The sequence below is a fragment of the Exophiala oligosperma genome, assembly GCF_000835515.1.
Source record: "Exophiala oligosperma strain CBS 72588 unplaced genomic scaffold supercont1.1, whole genome shotgun sequence".
In the NCBI taxonomy this organism is placed as follows: Eukaryota; Fungi; Ascomycota; class Eurotiomycetes; order Chaetothyriales; family Herpotrichiellaceae; genus Exophiala; species Exophiala oligosperma.
Window position 1 is genome coordinate 3,695,900 of NW_015622818.1, and position 19,089 is coordinate 3,714,988.

Below are 19,089 nucleotides of genomic sequence, written 5' to 3' on the forward strand. Positions count from 1 at the left end.
TGCGCTCAAAGCTCATCTCGTCGGCGACAGTGAGCTCTTTGAGCTAGTCGCGCGATGAACCTCACAGGTAACAAAAGATATCCCCAAACATTTGCGACAGCCCGCTCACATCATCGCAGGTAGCGGTCGAATGCCAGTCATGGCCTGCGTCGTGACCCTCGTTCTATGCCTCTTCGCTGGTCTCCTCTGCGCTGGTCCGGTTCAGACTGGTACTGAGCTTGTGTCAAATCTCCCTGATGCACTCAGTCGATCTCATCCCACTAGTTACTTCCCTGAATCCTTCCGTCCTCACAGTCCCAATGACCATCAGTCAACTTCAACTTCGAGAACTCCTGCGGTCTACGGTGGTGTTGATAATCCGTATGGACCATGTTCTGACTGGCATGTACCTGCTACCACTCCGGCTGCGTCAATGCAGTCTCGAGATCCTGAAATGGGAAATGACTATGCCATGGTCTGTGGCTCCGACTCACACAAGTTCACCACCAACACTTGTGCAGGATCCCCATTTCGCTATTATTGCACAGCCAAAGGTTCATTGACCAAGAAGGGCACTTACAACTCACACTGTGCTGAAGTCTGCCGCTGTGTCAACCTGGCACCCAAGCCCTGTCTCCATGGTGTTGTAGCTGTTACCTGTTACATCTCGGCTGATGGCACAATCCTGGACTCTAATCTCGAGACCATCGGTGACACCAGCACAGCAATTGAACTCAGCAATGGCACGTGGCTGCTCGATTCTGGATCCCCGTTACATGGCCTCGAACTACGCGCACTTTCTGGATCAGATGTCTCTAAAACATCAGCTATGGCCATCTCAGGTCGAGATTCGAATGCTGCAATGCACGATTATGCGCTGGTCTGCGCCGACCGTGGCGGCACACAGAGATGCAAGGACCGGAGTTACTACTGCAAGTCAAGCGGCAGAGTGGCCTACAGATTGTCAGATTACTTCTGTGACACAGTTTGCGAGTGCAAGAACCTGAGAGCACAACCGAAGCCATGTGCCAACATCTACGAAGCCGATCTGCACAAATTCGTCTGTTTTGACGACATTGACCCCTTCATGAATGCAACTGGTCAAGACACTTCCAGTAATCTTACCATCAACAATAGTGTCCTTAACTTTACGAGTGGTTCTGTCCGACGCGACGTTAACTTGCCAGCACTAACCGACCCCGGTTGTCATCCTCAAAATCAGAAGCGCCGACTCTTGCTGTGCCAGAACCATACGCAAGCTTGCAGCACCGAATTCGGATATTGTTGTCAGACTGGAAGCCTGACTAGTGCTTCTCACAATCCAATTTGCAATGACATCTGTAAATGCATGGACATGTCTTCCGGCCCCATACGCTATTGCACTCATGGTCCAAACTTCAGCATTCTGTCCGAGTGCTTTGTTGATGGCAATGCTATTTACAAGATCGAAGGTGACCTCATGACTGACTTCCTCGGCAATTTCACGAATGCAGTGGTCGGAGCTTGTGCAAATCTGTGGATCGGTGAACCTGGCATGTCACCATATCCTCCCATCGATGTTCCTCCTCCACAAATCACCGATGTAGTGGCCAAGCGAGACGAGGAGGTGGCTGATATGGCACAAGACAAATGGGTCCTCGCCTGCCAGAACAAGGCACACACACAAACCTGCCGAAACAAACTGCACTACTCATGTGATGGCGCAAAGGTCGTCACGCATCAAGATTGGGACTTTGTCTGTGAAGCTATTTGCGTTTGCTATGATCAGGACCCCGATCAGATTTGTGTCCCTCGCCACGCAATCAGTGGTGTCTGTCCTCCAGGTGTCCTGCAAGACCCCCCTACCGTTGGATCTGAGAAAGATGTGTCAATCATCACTGAGCGCCAAGATACAATGAACAGTGACTCCATCAGTGTCTCAGAGCGTTCTCTTGATGACAGTGGGAGGGATGCACCATGGTACTTCATCTGCATGGCCAAAGACAGCGTCAATACCACTTTGACAAACTACTGTTTGGCCGAAGGTTACACATGTCCTCATAATGCTCCTCGCCAACCTAAGCCACTACGTCCGGAGCACCATGACCCGCTGTGCGAAAAACACTCTTCTTGCTCTTGCCGAAAGGCTTATACACCATCGCATGATGATGAGGGCGCCATGATCCAGCGTGACCTGTTTGCATCCAACTCCTTGTTTGTCCCAGCACACGTCTCACACGAGGTAAAGAGAGACCTATCAACTGATCGCCAATTTTTCTCCCTGGCTTGTGAAACAGGAAACCATCTCAACGTTTCCCTAACCAAGTACTGTGCTGAAAAGTCTTATCACTGTGTCCCTGGTGAGATACTTTCAGAACTTCAACATGATGGTCCTGTCGATGCTCAGTGCTCTCAGAGCTGTCACTGCCGCACTCCCTTCACCAAGGCTGAGGATCTCTCTTCTCGTTCCGTCGCTGAAGCTGCTGAACGCAAGTATTTCTCCATGGCCTGCAATAGTGGAAACCATGTCAACGCAACTCTGACGCATCACTGTGCTGAAGAGTCGTATCGATGTGTCCCTGGAGAAATGCTCTCGATTCTACGACATGATGGTGCCGGTAATGCCCAGTGTTCCCAGAACTGCTATTGCCGCACTCCATTTGTTGGAGCCGAAGGTCTCTCCCCGCGTTCTGAGCTGGTCGGCGATGCAGGCTACAGTCTACATTGTGGCCACCAGGGCGACGAGTTCTACCGCACTGGCTACCATGTACTTTCCACTCGCTGCCAAGTCCTTTGGGGCTACACTTGCGACGTGGATGGACAAGTGCACCACGGTGGTACACCGGTCTTCAAATGCGACGAGACCTGCAGTTGCCACAAGTCCAACGATACCACCGTTGTTGGAGCTTAGGTTTCTGTGCCAGTGGTCTCGTCCATTCCTTCCATGAGGAGTGGCGGTCACGAGTTAGCCACAGGCAGACCTATGTCACTTGTGCAGAAGAACACAACAAGTTGTGATTTTCTTTCTTTGCGAATGGAGAGACAACGGAATGATTAGTGATGCTCTTTTAGTTCTTTCTTTCTCTGAGGTGTGGACAACCAAGGCTCTCTTTCGACGATATCCTTGATTGTGTCCTCAAGGAAAAAGGGGTGTGATGATGTTGTTGTTGTTGAGATCTCGAATTCGATTTCGATTCAATTCGCTTGCAAGATATGAAGGCCTAAAATCTCGCTCTCTCACCAGGAAATTGATTCATTCAACCGGTTGGAGGAGCGATGGCCATCGTACAGGAGCACCCCGAGCTTGCGATAAACCAACAAAACAAAATACCATGAACCCTTGAAAGGTTTTTCGAAGGGGGAAGAGAATTCCTTTGCATTGTGTTTCGTGGAACAAATCAACACAGACAGAAATTGCAAGAAAACTTATTCAACCAACTCGGTTTCCTCCTGTTTTTGTTCTTCTTTTCTTTTCTCTTCTTCTGACCGTATGAATGTAAGAGCTTGTCTCCTTATAACAGTGACAGTAACAACGATAAAGGGCCATAACTCGCCACTCACCACAACGTCGACCAAGCCTCAGCTTCGGAAATGTGCCCAATAACATTCTTAATGTCACAAGGAATTCAAAAATATGGAACGACAAAAATAAAAAGGCAACAAAAATTGGTTTCGCTTCCTTGGCAAAAGACTCAATGGTCAGCCTAACTCGAGGCTCTTTATATACCTCAAAAGTCTACCAATCGTCATCATCATCCTTTGTCTGTCTCCCACTCATGGCACTCTGTCTCGCCCTCAACGCCTCAGCCAGTCCTCCAGCGAGACTGCCACCACCAATACTGTTTGGCGTAGCACGACCCGAATCGGTTCCACTTCCTGTCCCTAGACTCATACCACTATCTCGAGCAGGTGAAGCTGCTGGCTTTCGTGCCGCGGGCACCGGCCTCTTCGCTGGAGGGGCAGGCGGCGTCGGCTTCGCTTTGCCAATGACTGGTGGTGTTCCAGGTTTGGCGTGTCCATTCGCAACCACCGGCACGGGAACAGCTCGTGGTGGCGCGGCCGGCGGTGGAGGAGGTGGAGGTGGAGCGGCACGAGCTTGCTCAATCTCTTCGACGTACGCTGTAGGCGTCCATCCTTCCTTCAGAGTTTGCACATTTTTACAAAGCCACCAACCTATACAAATGGGTTAGTAAACATGACACAAAAATGCAAGGTGCACAAGAGAAAGGCTCACCATTGTTTTCCTTCTTTAGAATCTCGACAATATCTCCGGCCTTGATGTTTAATTCGTTCTCGTTCGGAGAATTGAAGGCGTACTTGGCTTTGGCTTGAGGCTTTGATGGGGCAGCAGCGGGCGCCGCGGCAGGAGGTGGTGGTGGAGGTGGAGGCGGAGCCGCACGGCCAAACGAAGAGGCTGATTCATTGCGGGTATGGGAAGAGGGCCCATTCAGTTGGGATGTGACAGTTTGGTGAACAGGTGCGGCGGCAGGTGTAGGGACAGGCCGTGGTGTTTGAGCTGCAGGCCGGGCTGCGGGCACAGGTCTTCGTGAGGCGGCTTTTGAAGGCTGACCACCTGGCCCACCAGGGCGGAGTAGCTTGCCACTTGTAATAGGCTTCGCAATCGCTTTGCCTCGAGGAGTAGGCCGCGAGACAGACGTCGGTGCTTCTCCCTGAGGAACGTGAATTGTCCCTGACTTATACATATCGTCTCTTGTTATGGTGGAGTCTTTTTGAACTTTGACAGAGGCAGGTTTTCCTGGCTTCTTATTGTATTCGATAGTTGGCCCAATCTTGAGATTCATTCCTCCAACAGCAACGGTTTTGAATTGAAGGAAGAACTCTGTCTTAAACACGCAACTGATGAGAGGATCAGGTTCTTGAGGCGAACCGACACCAAGCGCAAACCAGTCGTCCCGAAGGCTGGACGTCGAAATATATTTGACTGCACCCACGGGTATTGTTCTTTCGGCTGAGATCTGCAGCTGGTTATTGACCACGGCCTGAACGACAATATAGACTGACTTGTTGGTGAGCACCAATATCCTGGGCATTGGTTTGGAAGACCTGCCGAACTTGGCCACCAGCAATTCACATCGTGATGAGAAGACGCATCGTTCCTGTGAGCTGAGATTGATGGAGTCTCGCAGAACTCGTCCTTGACCGCCAGGCATATTGAGACCTAGGTAGTCGCCGAAGAAACGTCTCGAACCGAGCAAGCTGTACCTGCGACGTTCCTTGCGTCCGCCCAGTAGCTGATGCCCTCGATCTCTGAATTCCACTTCTTTAACCCCGACCTTGGACTTTCGCCAAAACCTTTGGATCCTTGTCGCCGCTTCTGCTCGGTACCTCAAATAGTTTCTCCAGGCTCGCTGAATGCGGACTGCCATGTTGTGCCAGTATCGATCTCGCATATGTTCCAAACCGAACAGAGTTTCAGGGCTCTTAATGAAAGCCTTTGTAGTACCCATCTGGTACTCTTCTTGAGGAATGCTTGTGTCCTTGAAGATGATTTCCGAGGCTGTCCTTACATCACCAGTATATGTGTATTCACCTGCATATGACAATCTAGGCGACAGCAGTGCGAATCGTTCGACAAATTTATCAAACGCTTGGCGGTAGGCAAAACCAGCTCTCCGAATGCGGACGTTCTCCTGAAGACCCAGATACTTGATCTGATGAAGAACGTTTGCTTCATTGTACTCTTTCGGCGACTTGTTCTCGTTGGGCTTGATGGTTCGAATGTACGATGGCTGTGCCTGCATCAGAGTGTCGACAAGCTCGTTGGCAGAAGCCTTGATCTTATCGCCCGCAGTTGGTGGTCGGCGTTTGTCATCCTGGTTGACCTGGGCGGGGAAGAGCTCATGCAAAAAGCTGTTTGAACTCTCGCCAACCAGGTTCAGAAGATCTTTCAACAACTGATCCTTGTTCTTGTCTGTCATTCCTGCAACCTGGTAGTTGACATCACCAGCGTAATGCTTGATGATGAATTGACCTTGTCGATTTTCGAAATTGGGGTTGCTTGACAGGAAGTTCAGTCGACCCACGAAGGTTTGATCCGCGGCTCCAGAATCAGCATGAGCCGTAGCACAAGCATCATTGAGGGCTGCAAAGACGCCAGGCGGTCTCTTGTCTTCGATCAGAGAACAGACAACCTTGTTGTCAAAATACTTGATCGGTGTCCACTGAATCTGCTCACGCGCATACTCTTCCTGTTCAGCCTTGAGTGTCAGCTGGATGAAAATCTGCTGCAGCTTTTCATTGACATAATTGATGCACAGTTGTTCGAAAGAGTTCTTCTCAAAGATTTCGAATCCGTAAATATCGAGGATACCGACAGTGTTCTTGACGGCTCCTTGTGCTCGTAGGGAGACATTCGTTCGCGAGACAATCCAGTCAAAAAGCCTAAAGTAGACAGCCTTGGCCAGCGCATCACGTACAGCCATTGCCTGGACGGGATTAAGAGGTGATTCGTAGATAGATCCTCGTCTGCCACCGCCTCGGGCCGTTTCAACAATTCTGATTGTCAGCGCCTTGTGGACATGAGCTGACTCGACTTCTAACAAGTATGCCACAAAATCAACGACTGACTGATCCGAGATATCAACTCCGCCCTGATCGTTTTCCCGGAAGGTAATGTTTCCGATCCACAAAATCGCGGCCAACATGCGGAAAATGTTGTCTTGCTCGCCTTTGGTCAGTCCAATGATTTTCATCGCTTGAACAGTCTCGTTAAGATCACTGGCATCATCTATACCCGGTACGTCGAAGCATTTGGATCTGCTGGTATATACATAGGATTGTGGTTGTTGAACGCCAAACATGTCTCTGTACTCCTTCGGCGCTGCTTTGGTGAACTGATAGAAAATGTGGAAGTTTCGCTCGTTCGTGATCTGTCCGACGACTCTCGAGGACTCCAGTAGGTAATTCGTGATTTTGGCGCCCACAGGCTCACCATTTTGGTTGAATTCGAGTTCCAGGTACTTTCCAAAGCGGGACGAATTGTTATTTCGCAGCGTTTTGGCATTGCCGAAAGATTCAAGCAGTGGGTTGGTGGCTAAGACCATATCTTTCGTCTTCTGAATCCTCGAATCGGTACCCCCAGAGACATTGGCAATGTACTGCATCAACCGTTTGGCTGCTTCCGTTTTGCCAGCACCCGATTCTCCGGAAATGATGACACACTGGTTATCCTTGTATGCCTTCATGTTATAGTATGCAGACTCGGCGACGGCGAAGACGTGGGGAGGGACCTCGAGTCTGTTCCGTCCACGATAACCGTCCAACACCTGGTCGGTGTAGATTCCCAAGTCCCGGAAGGGATTGACCGACACCAACACATGGCCAATATAGGTGTAAATCTCTCCATGCTCGAATCTCTTTTTTAGGTTGTCATTGATAGCTTCGTTGGAAACCTTGCTCAGCAGCGTAAGATCTGATACCCCGACTTCCTTCTTCTTGGTGATTTCGAATGTGGCCTTTTTGATCTGTGGCTGCCCGGAATCTGCATGACTTGACTTTCCTCCACCGAAGAGAGAGGATTTTGGTACACGCGAGGACTTGCCTTCGCGACGCTTCGTTTGACCCTAGACTCTGGGTCAGAATGTCTCTGTGCGTGATTTTAATGTGCACCGGGCTTACCATTGTAACGGAGGGTTGTGATTAGGAGCGCGCTGCGCAGGGAGGATGTCGTTGATGAAGGTCCGGTTCACAACAAGACCTGCCAGAAGATACAAAGCGCAATGGTAGAGAGTGTCAAAAGAACAAGATACAAAGAAGTGCGGCCTTGCCTGGTCGCAATCAAAAGCGCAGGCACAATGTTAAAGCTGCGAGTCGCAATGGCTGTTGGTTGTGTTGGGTATGACATACAAAACCAACGGCGGCTGCGGAATTAGGTCAGCAAGCCACAGCGTATTGGTATCGTATAGAACGAGTCCACCATCCAACAGTCTGTGACACTTTCTATCTCTCTCTGTCTCTTACTACGCAGTATGGATACTTGTAACAATACTGTACCCGTTAGCCTGAAACTCGTCCCTAGACCTGGCACTGCTAAACACGGCTCAATGCCAAATCTCCCACACCATCGCCACAAAGCTGCTACTTCGTTTGTGGCTGAGCAGTCTGTGCAGCCTTGTGGACGCGCAATCACAAAACGTATGTTGATAGCAGAATTTGACTGAAGCCTGATGCTATAATCTTTGTGGAGCTAAGCATTCTTCTATCATGGCATTCTGTCATAGTCTCGATCTGCGTATAAAGTGTATTGATTGACAGTGGCACTGACATCTATACGTCCTGATAGACACCACCGCCGCAATGTAGATACCCTGCTATGAACAGCGAGCTTATCCTAGATTTCAATCATGACAACGGAAACAAGTACTGATCGTGATATCAAACAATTTTTTTGACATTGGGAGTCGGGTATCTCGTATAAAATGTACATTGGAGAGAGGACAAAATTAACTCGGCAGATGCTCAGACGGTGCCTTACAAAAGGTCTCATCTCGAAAGCCATCTCACCGTACCACTGTTTCCCTTCGTCCTGACTTTGACTCAGTGGCACTCTGTTCGGCTGCTAGAACCGCTTGCTTATGCTTTTCTTCCAAGACCTTATCAGACTGAACCAGGATATTCTCTGCAGGCCCAGGGGCATTCTTGCTCAAAGCCTCAGACGCTTCCTTGTCTGGCTTCTCTCCAGATACGAGGGATGCCAATCGAGAGAACCAACCGACAGGCTTCTCCTCTTCCTCTTCGTCTTTATCCTCATAAATCTCCGGAGGCAAAATCCTCACAGTCCCGTGCTGCTTGCCGTTCTTTTCCTTCGCTCGAAGCCGTAATACCTCTCGCTCTAGCTCCACCAATGCTCGTCTAGCGGCTTTCTCAGATTCTTCCAGATCATTCAGACGCTCTGCTACGTCGTCTCGTCGCTTGCTTTCCTTGCGGCCAGATCTCCATGACTCGAAAACAATCAATCCGGCCGCAACCCCAAATAGAAAGGTTTCACTTATGAAGGTGGCACCGGATTCAATAGCCTTAGCTTCAGAGAGAGGCTTGATCCTGGGTTTCGGTCGCGGTTTGGGCGGCTCTGATGCCTCTTTGGCCGCGCGCGCGGCTGCCTCCTCTTCTGCTTTTGTTTGTGCTTCTGTTTTGACCGTGGGTATACTATGTTGATGCTTTTTAGCCTCAGCTGCTTTGGCTTCTCTCGCAGCCTGCTTCTCAACGGCTGCTGCGTCTTGTAAAAGCCCTATCCGCCATCGCATATCGATTCGGTGGAGAGTTTGGGCAAAAGAAATGCAGGTTCTCCGGAAACCCTCATGTTCGCGAGCTTGTTTCTTTATAAAATTCTACAACTGTCAATATATTCCACTCTGTTCTGTGTGACCAGCACTTACAGCTATGGGTTTCGCAAAAGTCCGGACGGCCAGCGACGTGAACTTGAGAGCGAGCGACATCTCGGCACACGGTGCGAGGCTCTATGGGCGTTCCGGCTGGCTGGTGGTCGACTCTCATATAACGTATCTACCATCTTGAATACATTATTGCAACATATCACATCATGTGGAGAGTTCCATTCGTAAAAGCTGAAGCATGCGATTACAGGCAGGATGTCTTGCTTGCGGTACCAGTTGGTGTCGGGGATTTTGACCTGAGATCCGAATGGCCGAAGAAGAGCCGCTGACTCAGCATCTCGATGGGTCGATGCAATGCCAAGAGACTAAATCGACCAAACGTCACTTCCCTTTTCGGCACTTTGTTGACAAGCAGCGACAGCCAATGGGTGCATGGTAACTAGGTACAACCACCGCTTCTTGTTGTATTGTATTTTGGCATGCATCTTCATTGATTTGCAGAAGACTAACATCTTACCAAAGTCGATGAACAAACACCATAGCTGACGTCGCTGCACTCATCTCCCTCTTCCATCCTTAGCGACCATAAGTCGCGTCCTGACATGGATGTCCTTTCTCCTCGTCCCGTCAATCTCCCTATGCAGCCACCACCACTGCCAAAGGCTATGAAGAAGCCTCGACCCGAACTGAAAGCAAGACCTGAGGAGAAACCTTCGAATCCAGATCGAATCGACGACAAATGGCGACCACCTGCGAGCATCACAGAGCCTGGGTCATCACCTGAGACGTACTCAATGGGCAGAAAACTAGGGAAAGGAGGTTTCGCAGTATGTTTCGAGGGTAGGTCGAAGCGGACGGCAGAGATATTCGCTCTCAAGGTAGTCAAGGCAAAAGTCGAGCAGAAAAAAATGCTGGAAAAGTTCCGTACAGAACTCCAGATACATGCGAAGATGCACCACCCGAACATCGTTGAATTCTTGAGGGCCTTTACCATTGAGGACTACACCTATGTTGTGCTCCAGCTCTGTCCCCATGGCAGTCTCACCGAGATGGTCAAAGCTCGAAGTTGCCTCAGTCTTCCAGAAGTTCGAAGATTCATGATCCAGATCTGTGGAGGAGTCAAGTATATGCACAAACGTTCTGTCATCCATCGGGACCTCAAAATGGGAAACATTTTCTTGGACGCACACATGAACATCAAAATCGGAGATTTTGGCCTTGCCGCTGTTATGGCAGATGAACAGGACAGAAGAACGACTCTTTGTGGTACGCCAAATTACATTGCGCCAGAAATTTTGAGCAAGTCTGGCAACCGAGGTCATGACAACAAAGTCGACACTTGGGCAGTAGGTGTGATCTGCTACGCCATGCTCATGGGCACCCCTCCATTTCAGTCAAAGACACAGCAAGAGATCTACAGCAAGCTTCGAGGATTAGAATACGAGTGGAGGGTAGACAGCAAGAACTATATTCCACATCAAGCCAAGGACTTTGTCGCGTCTTGCCTAAACCTCAATTCCGCCGAAAGACCTGAAATGGATGACCTTGTCCAGCACGATTTTTTCACTATGGGCGCAATTGCTGAGGAGCTCGATCCGATCTGCCTCAAAACGACACCGACATGGTTAGCAAACGCCGATCCACGAGGTGACAGAGTACGGTCTGGCTACGGGATGAGCCTTGGTAAGCTGTGTCGGGAATGTGGTGTTGGACTTGGCTCCGATGGTCGACTTCGTCCTGGTGTTGGTGTTGGTGCTGGCATATCCGCTTTGTTGGAAATCGAAGCAGAGAACCGAGAAGGATGTGCGCCCGTAATTCCTTTACCTGCGGGAGTCCTTTACAAGCAGTTTTCAGACGCACATGCCGAGTGGACAGCACGCCAAAAGCACCCCCTAATGACGAATCGAGTCCGCAGTCGCAAGCCAATTGCCGACAAGATAGAAACCCTTACTTCGACTGGAGAGACCGCGGCCATTCCGGGATCGATGTACCGAGCTACTTCGGTATCAGTGTCGTCGACAGCTCGGCCAGTCCAGAGCTTTGCGGCCCAACAGCGACAACAGGCACTGCCTTCAGCGGCGCCTCGAAACAACTTGGCTGAACTTCCTAAAAGTAAAGTGTCTGAGGTTACGGAGCAACCAAATCAAGCCCTGTTGAGAGAGCGGCCGTTGAGAGCAGCTACAATTCGTTCAACAAGGAGCACCACATTACGTGAAACAGTTTCTCACACGTCGAAGACACTTCCCAGATCGGCGACTGTACCCGACGCAATTGATGGCCTTGCGAAACAGATCGAAGCCGGCATTGAGAAAGCAGAGCCGCGCAGAGTCAAGAGTGGAATGGCTCTCAACAGACCGCCTGTTGAACAGAAAATCGTTAGGAAAACGTCACGTGCCATGGTACAAGTAGTAAACGCAACAGTCCGTCCGGATTCATCGTCCTCGAGTTCTTCAGGTTCACTCGGTGACCTTCCCATTCGTGCCCTACAACCGATCACTGCAAACGATCGAGATAGGTCGGTTGCCGCCACCGAAAGCCTGCAACCTTGCAACAGGGCACTCGAAAAACCTGCCTGCCAGCCTCGTGCTGCATCCCCTCCTAGGAAAGTTCTTCCCAAACATCAACCGAGGATCATTGAACAAGGCGAGGCTACCAATTCTGTCCCACGTTCGTCGGCCTTTGCTGTCCTCGACTCGCTCAAGGGCATGCATAGAGCTTTAGATGCCCGAAAACTTGACGAGGCCGGTCGTCGTCCGCAACCAACCTATGGCACACGAAAGGAACGGGAGGAATCGAAATATCCCCGAGTCGAAAAGTGGGTAGACTATTCAACTCGGCATGGCATAGCATACATCCTCTCCGATGCAACTGTCGGCATGGTTCTGAAGTCTTCCGAAGACAATGACATGCCAAGTAGCTGTGTTGTCATGCGTAATGCAAGCCGACATACACTAAAGCGAGCGAAAGGCCTGGAATACCAATTTGTGCCTCAAGGTCGCGATGCGCATGATGTGGAGTTCTATGAGCAAAGTGACTACAAAGTCGATATGAAGCGTGTGGACATACCAGCTCAACATTTCTGGCTCGACTTGGAAAAGTACCAAGGCCAAGTTCCGGCTGCCAATGCCATACAAGCCAATTTGGTCGGAAGCGAGGCCGAACGTATGAAAGAGGTGGGCTTACTGGACAAGTTTGGCAAATACATGAACAAGCAGATGGGAGGCACCGATTCAACGGAGCGTAAAGCCGATGGCAAAAGCAAACATTTTGTCCACTTTTACCAGCGAGTAGGGAATGTTGGAGTCTGGAGGTTCGCAGACGGAGCATTGCAATTCAACTTTCCCGATCACACAAAGTTGCTCCTTCGTTCCGAAGAGTCAGGAAAGGAGGACCTGCGATGCCACGTTGATTGTGTTTATTTGGTGCCGACTGACGCCATCAGTCTAGCTCATCACGGAATCATCACAGTGGAGGCAATGGAGCGGCGAGGAACTACCAGCTTTCCATTGGAAGACATCATGACGGATGTTTTGCGTCGCTCAGAGACGGAGATCATTCGCACCAACGAAATCAAAGAGAAGCTGAGTTGGATTCGGGCTGTTATCGGTTGTTGGATTCGGGAGGGTGGATTGGGCAAGATGGGTGAAGAAAAGCTTGGTTGGAGTGGTCTGCAAGAGAGAAGAGATGATAAGCGAACGAAGCTGCAATGGGCGACAGTGGGAAGATTCGGTGGTGACGGCGAGGGCAAAGGTGTCTCGAAGCAGCCATAATGTAGAGAGACGATGTTTGAGAGTTCGATTCATCTTTTTCAGCGAGGGTGTTGAAGGGCGTTTGGTATGACGTGGGTCAAATACAGGAGGCATGAGTATGATGAGTTATGAGGTATTCATTGGCTTTACTTTGCAAGGAAGATGTTTCTGTTTCATGTTTATTCGTGATTCTTGTTGGTCTCTGGCTTGCAGAAGAAAGAATAAATTGATGGATTTCTATGATGCCGGCTGACTAATGTTTGTATTTTGCCAAATATCGAGTTTACGATAAGCATCTTCCTGGATGCCTTTTTGTTCCCTGTCCTCCACCTCGTCTTCTTCTTTTATATTCTATCCAAACTGATCACTATATTGACGATCTATATTCATCATCTCTTGACCAATACATAGACACCCTGATCACCATGGGAGGTGGACCAGATAAAGAACACGTTGTGATTATCCTCAGCGATCCCGAACCCGAGCACATCACGGCATTGTTGAAGCGACAATTCCCATATTTTGACATTACATACTACCAAGTTTCGAGAGAGGGTAACGGACCCAAGAGTAAGAATTTGGGAAGTCAGGTACCTGATGGTGAGTTTACGATACGAAGGCAACAAACTTGTTGTCACTTGTTTGATTTGATCTCGGTCATGATTGAGGATGGAGTAGTCATAGCAAGAGGTGGCTTTTGTTGCAATCCCTACTCGTTGCGAGATCAATTTGGAAATATACTGAACCGTCCTGACTCTTCTTGTCAATTCCACGTTGAATAGCTTTATGGAAATCTGCAACCATCCTACTCACACTCTTTGCACTACCGCCTAAACCTGAACTTGTACCAAAGTATGTCACTTTTGATATCCTTCCTCTGATCCTATCTATCGGCATTTCTAATGTATTGACGGCTGACACCTTATCCCGGCTCAAAGTCTCAAACTCATCCATTTGTTTTCTGCCGGAGTGGACCACTGGTCGAACCATCCTATTGTCAAAGATAGTGAAATCACCATCACGACTTCCAGTGGGATTCATGGTCCACCTATAACGGAGTGGATCATCATGACGACCTTGGTTGCTAGTCGTCATTACGCTCTCGAGTATGAATGGCAAAAACAACACCATTGGGGTCAGGCAGATAGGATGAAATTGACAGGCACTGATTGGGTCGGGAAAACTGTCGGTATAGCTGGCTATGGAAGTATAGGTAGACAAGGTATGTTTACGACCGTCCTGCCAGCGAAACCATTCACACTCGTACCCACACTAAACTCCCTTCTCGTCGTCAGCCGCTCGAGTATTCGCCGCTCTCGGAGCAACCATACACGCCTATACCGCATCACCTCGAACTACACCTTCGTCGCGAAAGGACAATGGATACTATGTACCCGGCACCGGTGACCCTGAAGGCACGATCCCAACTTCATGGTACAGTGGTACTTCCAAAACTTCACTTCACAACTTTCTTGGGTCCGGGCTGGATGCACTTATCGTAGCACTTCCTTTGACACCGTCGACCCGTCATATCTTCGGCGCCGACGAGTTCAACCTCCTCGGGTCATCAGGAGGATCCCACAAATCCAAAACTACCGGCGGCGCGAATAAGCCTTTCCTGATCAACATCGCAAGAGGACCCATTTTGGATCAACCTGCTCTCGTGGACGCACTCAACAAAGGCGTCCTTGGTGGTGCTGCTCTGGACGTGACCGACCCAGAACCTTTACCCAAAGATGATCCTCTGTGGTCCGCCAAAAACGTCATCGTCACCCCACACGTCAGTGCTTTGGGAAAGGAATACATCGATCGTGCTTTTGATTTGTTCGTGACGAACTGGAAGAGGCACGAAAAGGGAGAAAGAATGTTCAACGTCGTGGATAGGAAGAAGGGTTATTGATCGACACACCTACTGACATACAATTTGTCGTGCAAGCATACTGGTGGTGTGACGTGGACGTGAGTGTAGAAGAAGTTTGGGTGAACATGAGATTGTATATACAGACTAGTAGCCGGATGAGATTGTGAATACCGAGATGACATTGTAGATAGGTCATCAATGACAATGACAATACCTGATCGGAATAGAAAGAGAATATTTTGTGTCAAGGATTAAAAAAGGTACAAATAGATTCAAACCAATGGATCCAAAGTCATCGCTTTCATGCAAAAGAGGTATAGAAAAAAAGCAAAAAGTAGCTCAGGAAACCCAGCTCATACAAAGTCGACATTCCATCTCATGTCCTCCGTAGTAAATGAGTGCTGACATCTTCTTTTAGTTCGTTCGATATGGTTTAATCATTCAATCGTTCAATCGTTTCAGGATCATTCAATCAAATTTCGTCAAAGTCGTGATTGGCGCCGCGAGGCTGAAGTCGGTCGTAACATGGAAGACAAATGTGTAGGGGGGTCGGTGTCGTCAATTCGTAGGTGCGACAATAGCTGCAAGTTCGTGAGTCAAAAGGTACGTCAGTTCCAGTCTTCCTGGATTCTGCGCTGTCTCTCTCCTCTCCCTTTCCCGCAAGTCTCGGTCACGCAAAACAACTCTTCAACACCCTCTTCAACAGACCCTGCTTTTTCAAAGTGTTGACGTCCACATCCACCACGTCCCCCTCGGCGTGCCAGAACATGGAATCGAGGACCTCGTTCCCGAACCTCTCCCTGGCCTCCGTGGTGGTCCAGCCGTCCTTTCTGGCCACCTGGGCCATGAGGTCTCTCCACTCGGCCATCTCTCGCCTGTACCCGCCGTCCTGGCTCTCCGCGCCCTTGAGGACCTCCTCCCACCGGCGTCCGCGCACCGTGTACCCGTACCACTCCTTCGCCCAGTGCGGGCGGACGGGGATCGGCTTCCCCTCGTGGTCTTTCTGGCCGGCCCACTTGTCCAGCACCTTCTGGGCGTAGGCGGGCCAGACGTCGGCCACGGAATGGAGCGTGAGGATCTCGATCGAGCACGTGCCGTACGCGTGGCCGCGTTGGGGCGCCAGCGTCACCTGGGACGATGACATGATGCGCATCTCGAGCGGCATGCGTTGGGGGCACTTGTCGATGGACTCGTAGCACGTGATGATGGCGTCCCACCATGCTCGTTGGACCGTGGAAAAGTCGACCGCGGTCTTGTCGACCTTGGTCTCCATCTCTTTCCCATGTGATAGATGGCCGTTGGCGTTGCCATTGACGTGGCCATTGGCACCGCCGTTGACAGCAACCTCTTTAGCTGGGACTTTGGGTTGGAGTGGAAATTCAACTTCGAGATCTCGCACCCTCACGTTCTGAACGCCTCGTTGGAAATGGAGGGCGTCAGGTAACCATGTCTTGATCTTCTTCCCGTGTTCACCTACATCGTCAAGATTCTTCATGGCCAACCACGTCAGGACCTTGGTTTGGACTTCTGGGAGTGCCTCTGTGGCTTTGAGCAGCGACGTAGCCTGCTGCGCAATGTTGACCGCGATGGTGCCAAAGACCTGTAGGATGGTCTTTGCGTCGCTGGGGTAGCTCGACGCACCCGAGAGCTCGGATGTTTTGTGCCACGAGTTCACCCAGACTTCGCTCGAGTATGGGAACCAGAACCATTCCGCATAATCAGTGTCGAGGGCACGGGTCTCAAAGTCACGTTGGATCTGTGCTTTGCGGTCAGGAGTGAGAGGATGCTTTGGACGTAGCGGCCCGGGAATGGCAGAGTCCGGGAGGTCCGGTGGTGGAGGGATTGCTTCGACGACGGGGACCTTGCGTGGCTCCATGAGGGCACAAGACATGGGGTCGAACTCGAGGACAAGGTGCGTGACCACTCCCATGAGTCCGAAACAACCTGCTGCCGCGCGGAGCATGGCCGGCGTGGACATGTCGACTTTGCAGAGTTTGCCGTTCGCGTTGACGTACTCGATTGCACGAACGAGATCGGAGAGTGTGGGATTGTTGATTCCAGCTCCATGACTGGTTCACGTTAGCTTCGATCGAATCAGAAGGGCTGTGTTGGTGAAGGAAACAAAACTGCAAAGAATGTATAGAGTGACGTACCATATAGGTGCGTTGGCTCCTCCCATTGTGATCTCAACCTCGATGATGTTCATAGGAGGAGTGACTTTGCCGGTGTCGATACACCATCGCCTCAACTGTTCATTCGTGGTAGAAGTACCCACTCGGACGTACTTTTTGCCGTCCACGAGCTTCGGTCCTCTGACGTAGCTGTTGTCCACGACGATGATCGAGTTGAGGTCCTTGGCACCAGGTTCGAAAATGTCGCCCGGGAGGGAGGTGAAGTTGGGCAAGACGGAAGCGTCGACGAGACCCAAGGACGAGATCAAAATGTCACCGTTGTTGCCGTTCTTGTTGTCATGGGACCGTCCGAATACCGGAGACCATGAGTGACCTGGAAAGAACCCAATGAGTCAAAGTCACGAAACTGACCGAGGACCGAAACTGGCCGACTTACGGAATCCAGACACTCGCACACCCATCCGGTGCTTCTTTGCGTACTTGACAATGTCGCACACGTCTTCGGCCGTGTTTGGGACACATGTGTATGCCGGAGTGTTGCTCACTGTCCTGCCCCAATTCTGGAAGGCAAGGTTCTTGAACGACTGGATAGAAGTCAGCACTGACGCCGGTGGGCTTTGGGATTCTCCCCATGGGCAGCTCATACCGGAACATACAGAGCCTTTCTGGGCTTCCTGACTCCCGGGATGACTTTGGCCAACAAGGATCGAATGCGTGAAGGAATGCTGGAAGGGAAAGCTGCCAGCAGCGAGACTGGCTCATTGAGATCTGTCGGCACAATACTCTCCAGACCACCCTTGCGTAAATCACCACGCGTCTTGGGGAATTTGTCCGTCTGGTACGGGCGATATTTTTCAGCCGCTTGCTGAGCATCGAGTTTACCGTCGACAAAATCATTGAATATACCTTGGACCTCGTCGTCGTAGTCACCGATAATCTTCTCGTAGGCGAAGTCTTTGCTCGACTGCTTAAATGCATGCAAGAACCGCCTAAGGAATTGTTCCTCGTTCACCGGTACATTTGGATCGAACCAGTCGTCAATTAGATTTGTGAGACCTGGCAGCTCATCGGTATCGATATTCTTCCTCAGACCCAAGATACAGTCCGTCACAGACGTGTCAGCGTGATGCCAGTGATTTTGATCCGAGTTTTCAGCCATCGCGGCTCACACCTTCACCTTCTAGTTACCATGCAAAACGAAAAATGGGATGACCAAGAAGAGAACTAGAAAAAAAAAGAAATGGAATAATTCAAAAGATGACGGCCCGGTGCAACTCGTATGCCTTTGCCTTGATAACTGGGGCCCATGACGACGTAAGGGGTCGACGGCCAGACACGAAAGAGCGGTGATCCATGTGGTGCGTTGCTGTAATACGAAGAATAGCTGCGCCTTTCAAACACGCGAGGTTGATTTCCGGGAAAGTAACGTGCAGTAGCTGCGGGCACCAATGTACCTACCATTCATGATGCGACATGAGGCATCAAGCTGAGACTGGCACGGGCTATAAAAGACCAGTGAGGTCTTGCCGGATACTCAGCTAGGCAAAGATGCAGATGCTGCGTTGTCACGGTACGATGATCGTTGATCGGGGCCCGTTGAGAAACGGGAAGTTCATTCTCCGCGACCTCGCTTGACAAGTGGTTGATAACGTGCCAGCGTGGCAACGTGAGCACGTCAATCTCAGGTGAGGAGACTCGGCGCCAAACTGCCGGAGCCACTGAAATGAGGATCGTATTTCGTTGGGTTCGCTCCGGCATGGGTTGGCGGCTGATTGTTGCATACGCGAGCTGTTCGGGACGTGGGATTTTTAGGCACCTCATTTGCCTCATCCCCGTAAATAAAGACTGGGGAGTAAGATTGGTGACCAGGGTCGTGATTTCTCTCTTGGCTGCCGGAATACAACGAAAGGAGACAACTCAGTATGTTCTCGATGGTAACGGAGTACAAGGTCAAGAATACGAGGACGGACACAGAACTGGTAAATTCCGGACTCCGTAAGAGAGCTCCATACTCCTTACAGATACCTCCTCTCCAG

At 50.4% G+C, this 19,089-nt stretch overlaps 5 protein-coding genes across 5 annotated transcripts; 3 read left to right on the forward strand and 2 right to left on the reverse strand.

The window, feature by feature from the left end:
* Positions 1-4: 4 nt before the first annotated feature.
* Positions 5-3,384, forward strand: PV06_01264 (uncharacterized protein). The gene is made up of 2 exons (XM_016401860.1): positions 5-67; positions 120-3,384. The coding sequence occupies exons 1-2, from the start codon at positions 55-57 to the stop codon at positions 2,867-2,869; spliced, it is 2,763 nt and encodes a 920-aa protein (XP_016268913.1). The 5' UTR covers positions 5-54; the 3' UTR covers positions 2,870-3,384.
* An 8-nt stretch (positions 3,385-3,392) lies between these two features.
* On the reverse strand, positions 3,393-7,818 carry PV06_01265 (myosin-1). The gene is made up of 3 exons (XM_016401861.1): positions 7,597-7,818; positions 4,193-7,541; positions 3,393-4,131 (listed from the first exon to the last, which is right to left on the reverse strand). Exons 1-3 carry the CDS (start codon positions 7,597-7,599, stop codon positions 3,695-3,697), a joined length of 3,789 nt encoding a protein of 1,262 aa, XP_016268914.1. The 5' UTR covers positions 7,600-7,818; the 3' UTR covers positions 3,393-3,694.
* Positions 7,819-8,379: 561 nt separating this feature from the next.
* On the reverse strand, positions 8,380-9,554 carry PV06_01266 (uncharacterized protein). The gene is made up of 2 exons (XM_016401862.1): positions 9,354-9,554; positions 8,380-9,305 (listed from the first exon to the last, which is right to left on the reverse strand). The coding sequence occupies exons 1-2, from the start codon at positions 9,411-9,413 to the stop codon at positions 8,478-8,480; spliced, it is 888 nt and encodes a 295-aa protein (XP_016268915.1). The 5' UTR covers positions 9,414-9,554; the 3' UTR covers positions 8,380-8,477.
* A 280-nt stretch (positions 9,555-9,834) lies between these two features.
* PV06_01267 (uncharacterized protein) lies at positions 9,835-13,205 on the forward strand. The gene has a single exon (XM_016401863.1). It carries the CDS (start codon positions 9,914-9,916, stop codon positions 13,079-13,081), a length of 3,168 nt encoding a protein of 1,055 aa, XP_016268916.1. The 5' UTR covers positions 9,835-9,913; the 3' UTR covers positions 13,082-13,205.
* Positions 13,206-13,485: 280 nt separating this feature from the next.
* Positions 13,486-14,960, forward strand: PV06_01268 (uncharacterized protein; the record flags this gene model as incomplete). The annotated part of the gene is made up of 4 exons (XM_016401864.1): positions 13,486-13,660; positions 13,843-13,912; positions 13,999-14,282; positions 14,356-14,960. The coding sequence occupies 4 exons, from the start codon at positions 13,486-13,488 to the stop codon at positions 14,958-14,960; spliced, it is 1,134 nt and encodes a 377-aa protein (XP_016268917.1).
* Positions 14,961-19,089: the final 4,129 nt, after the last annotated feature.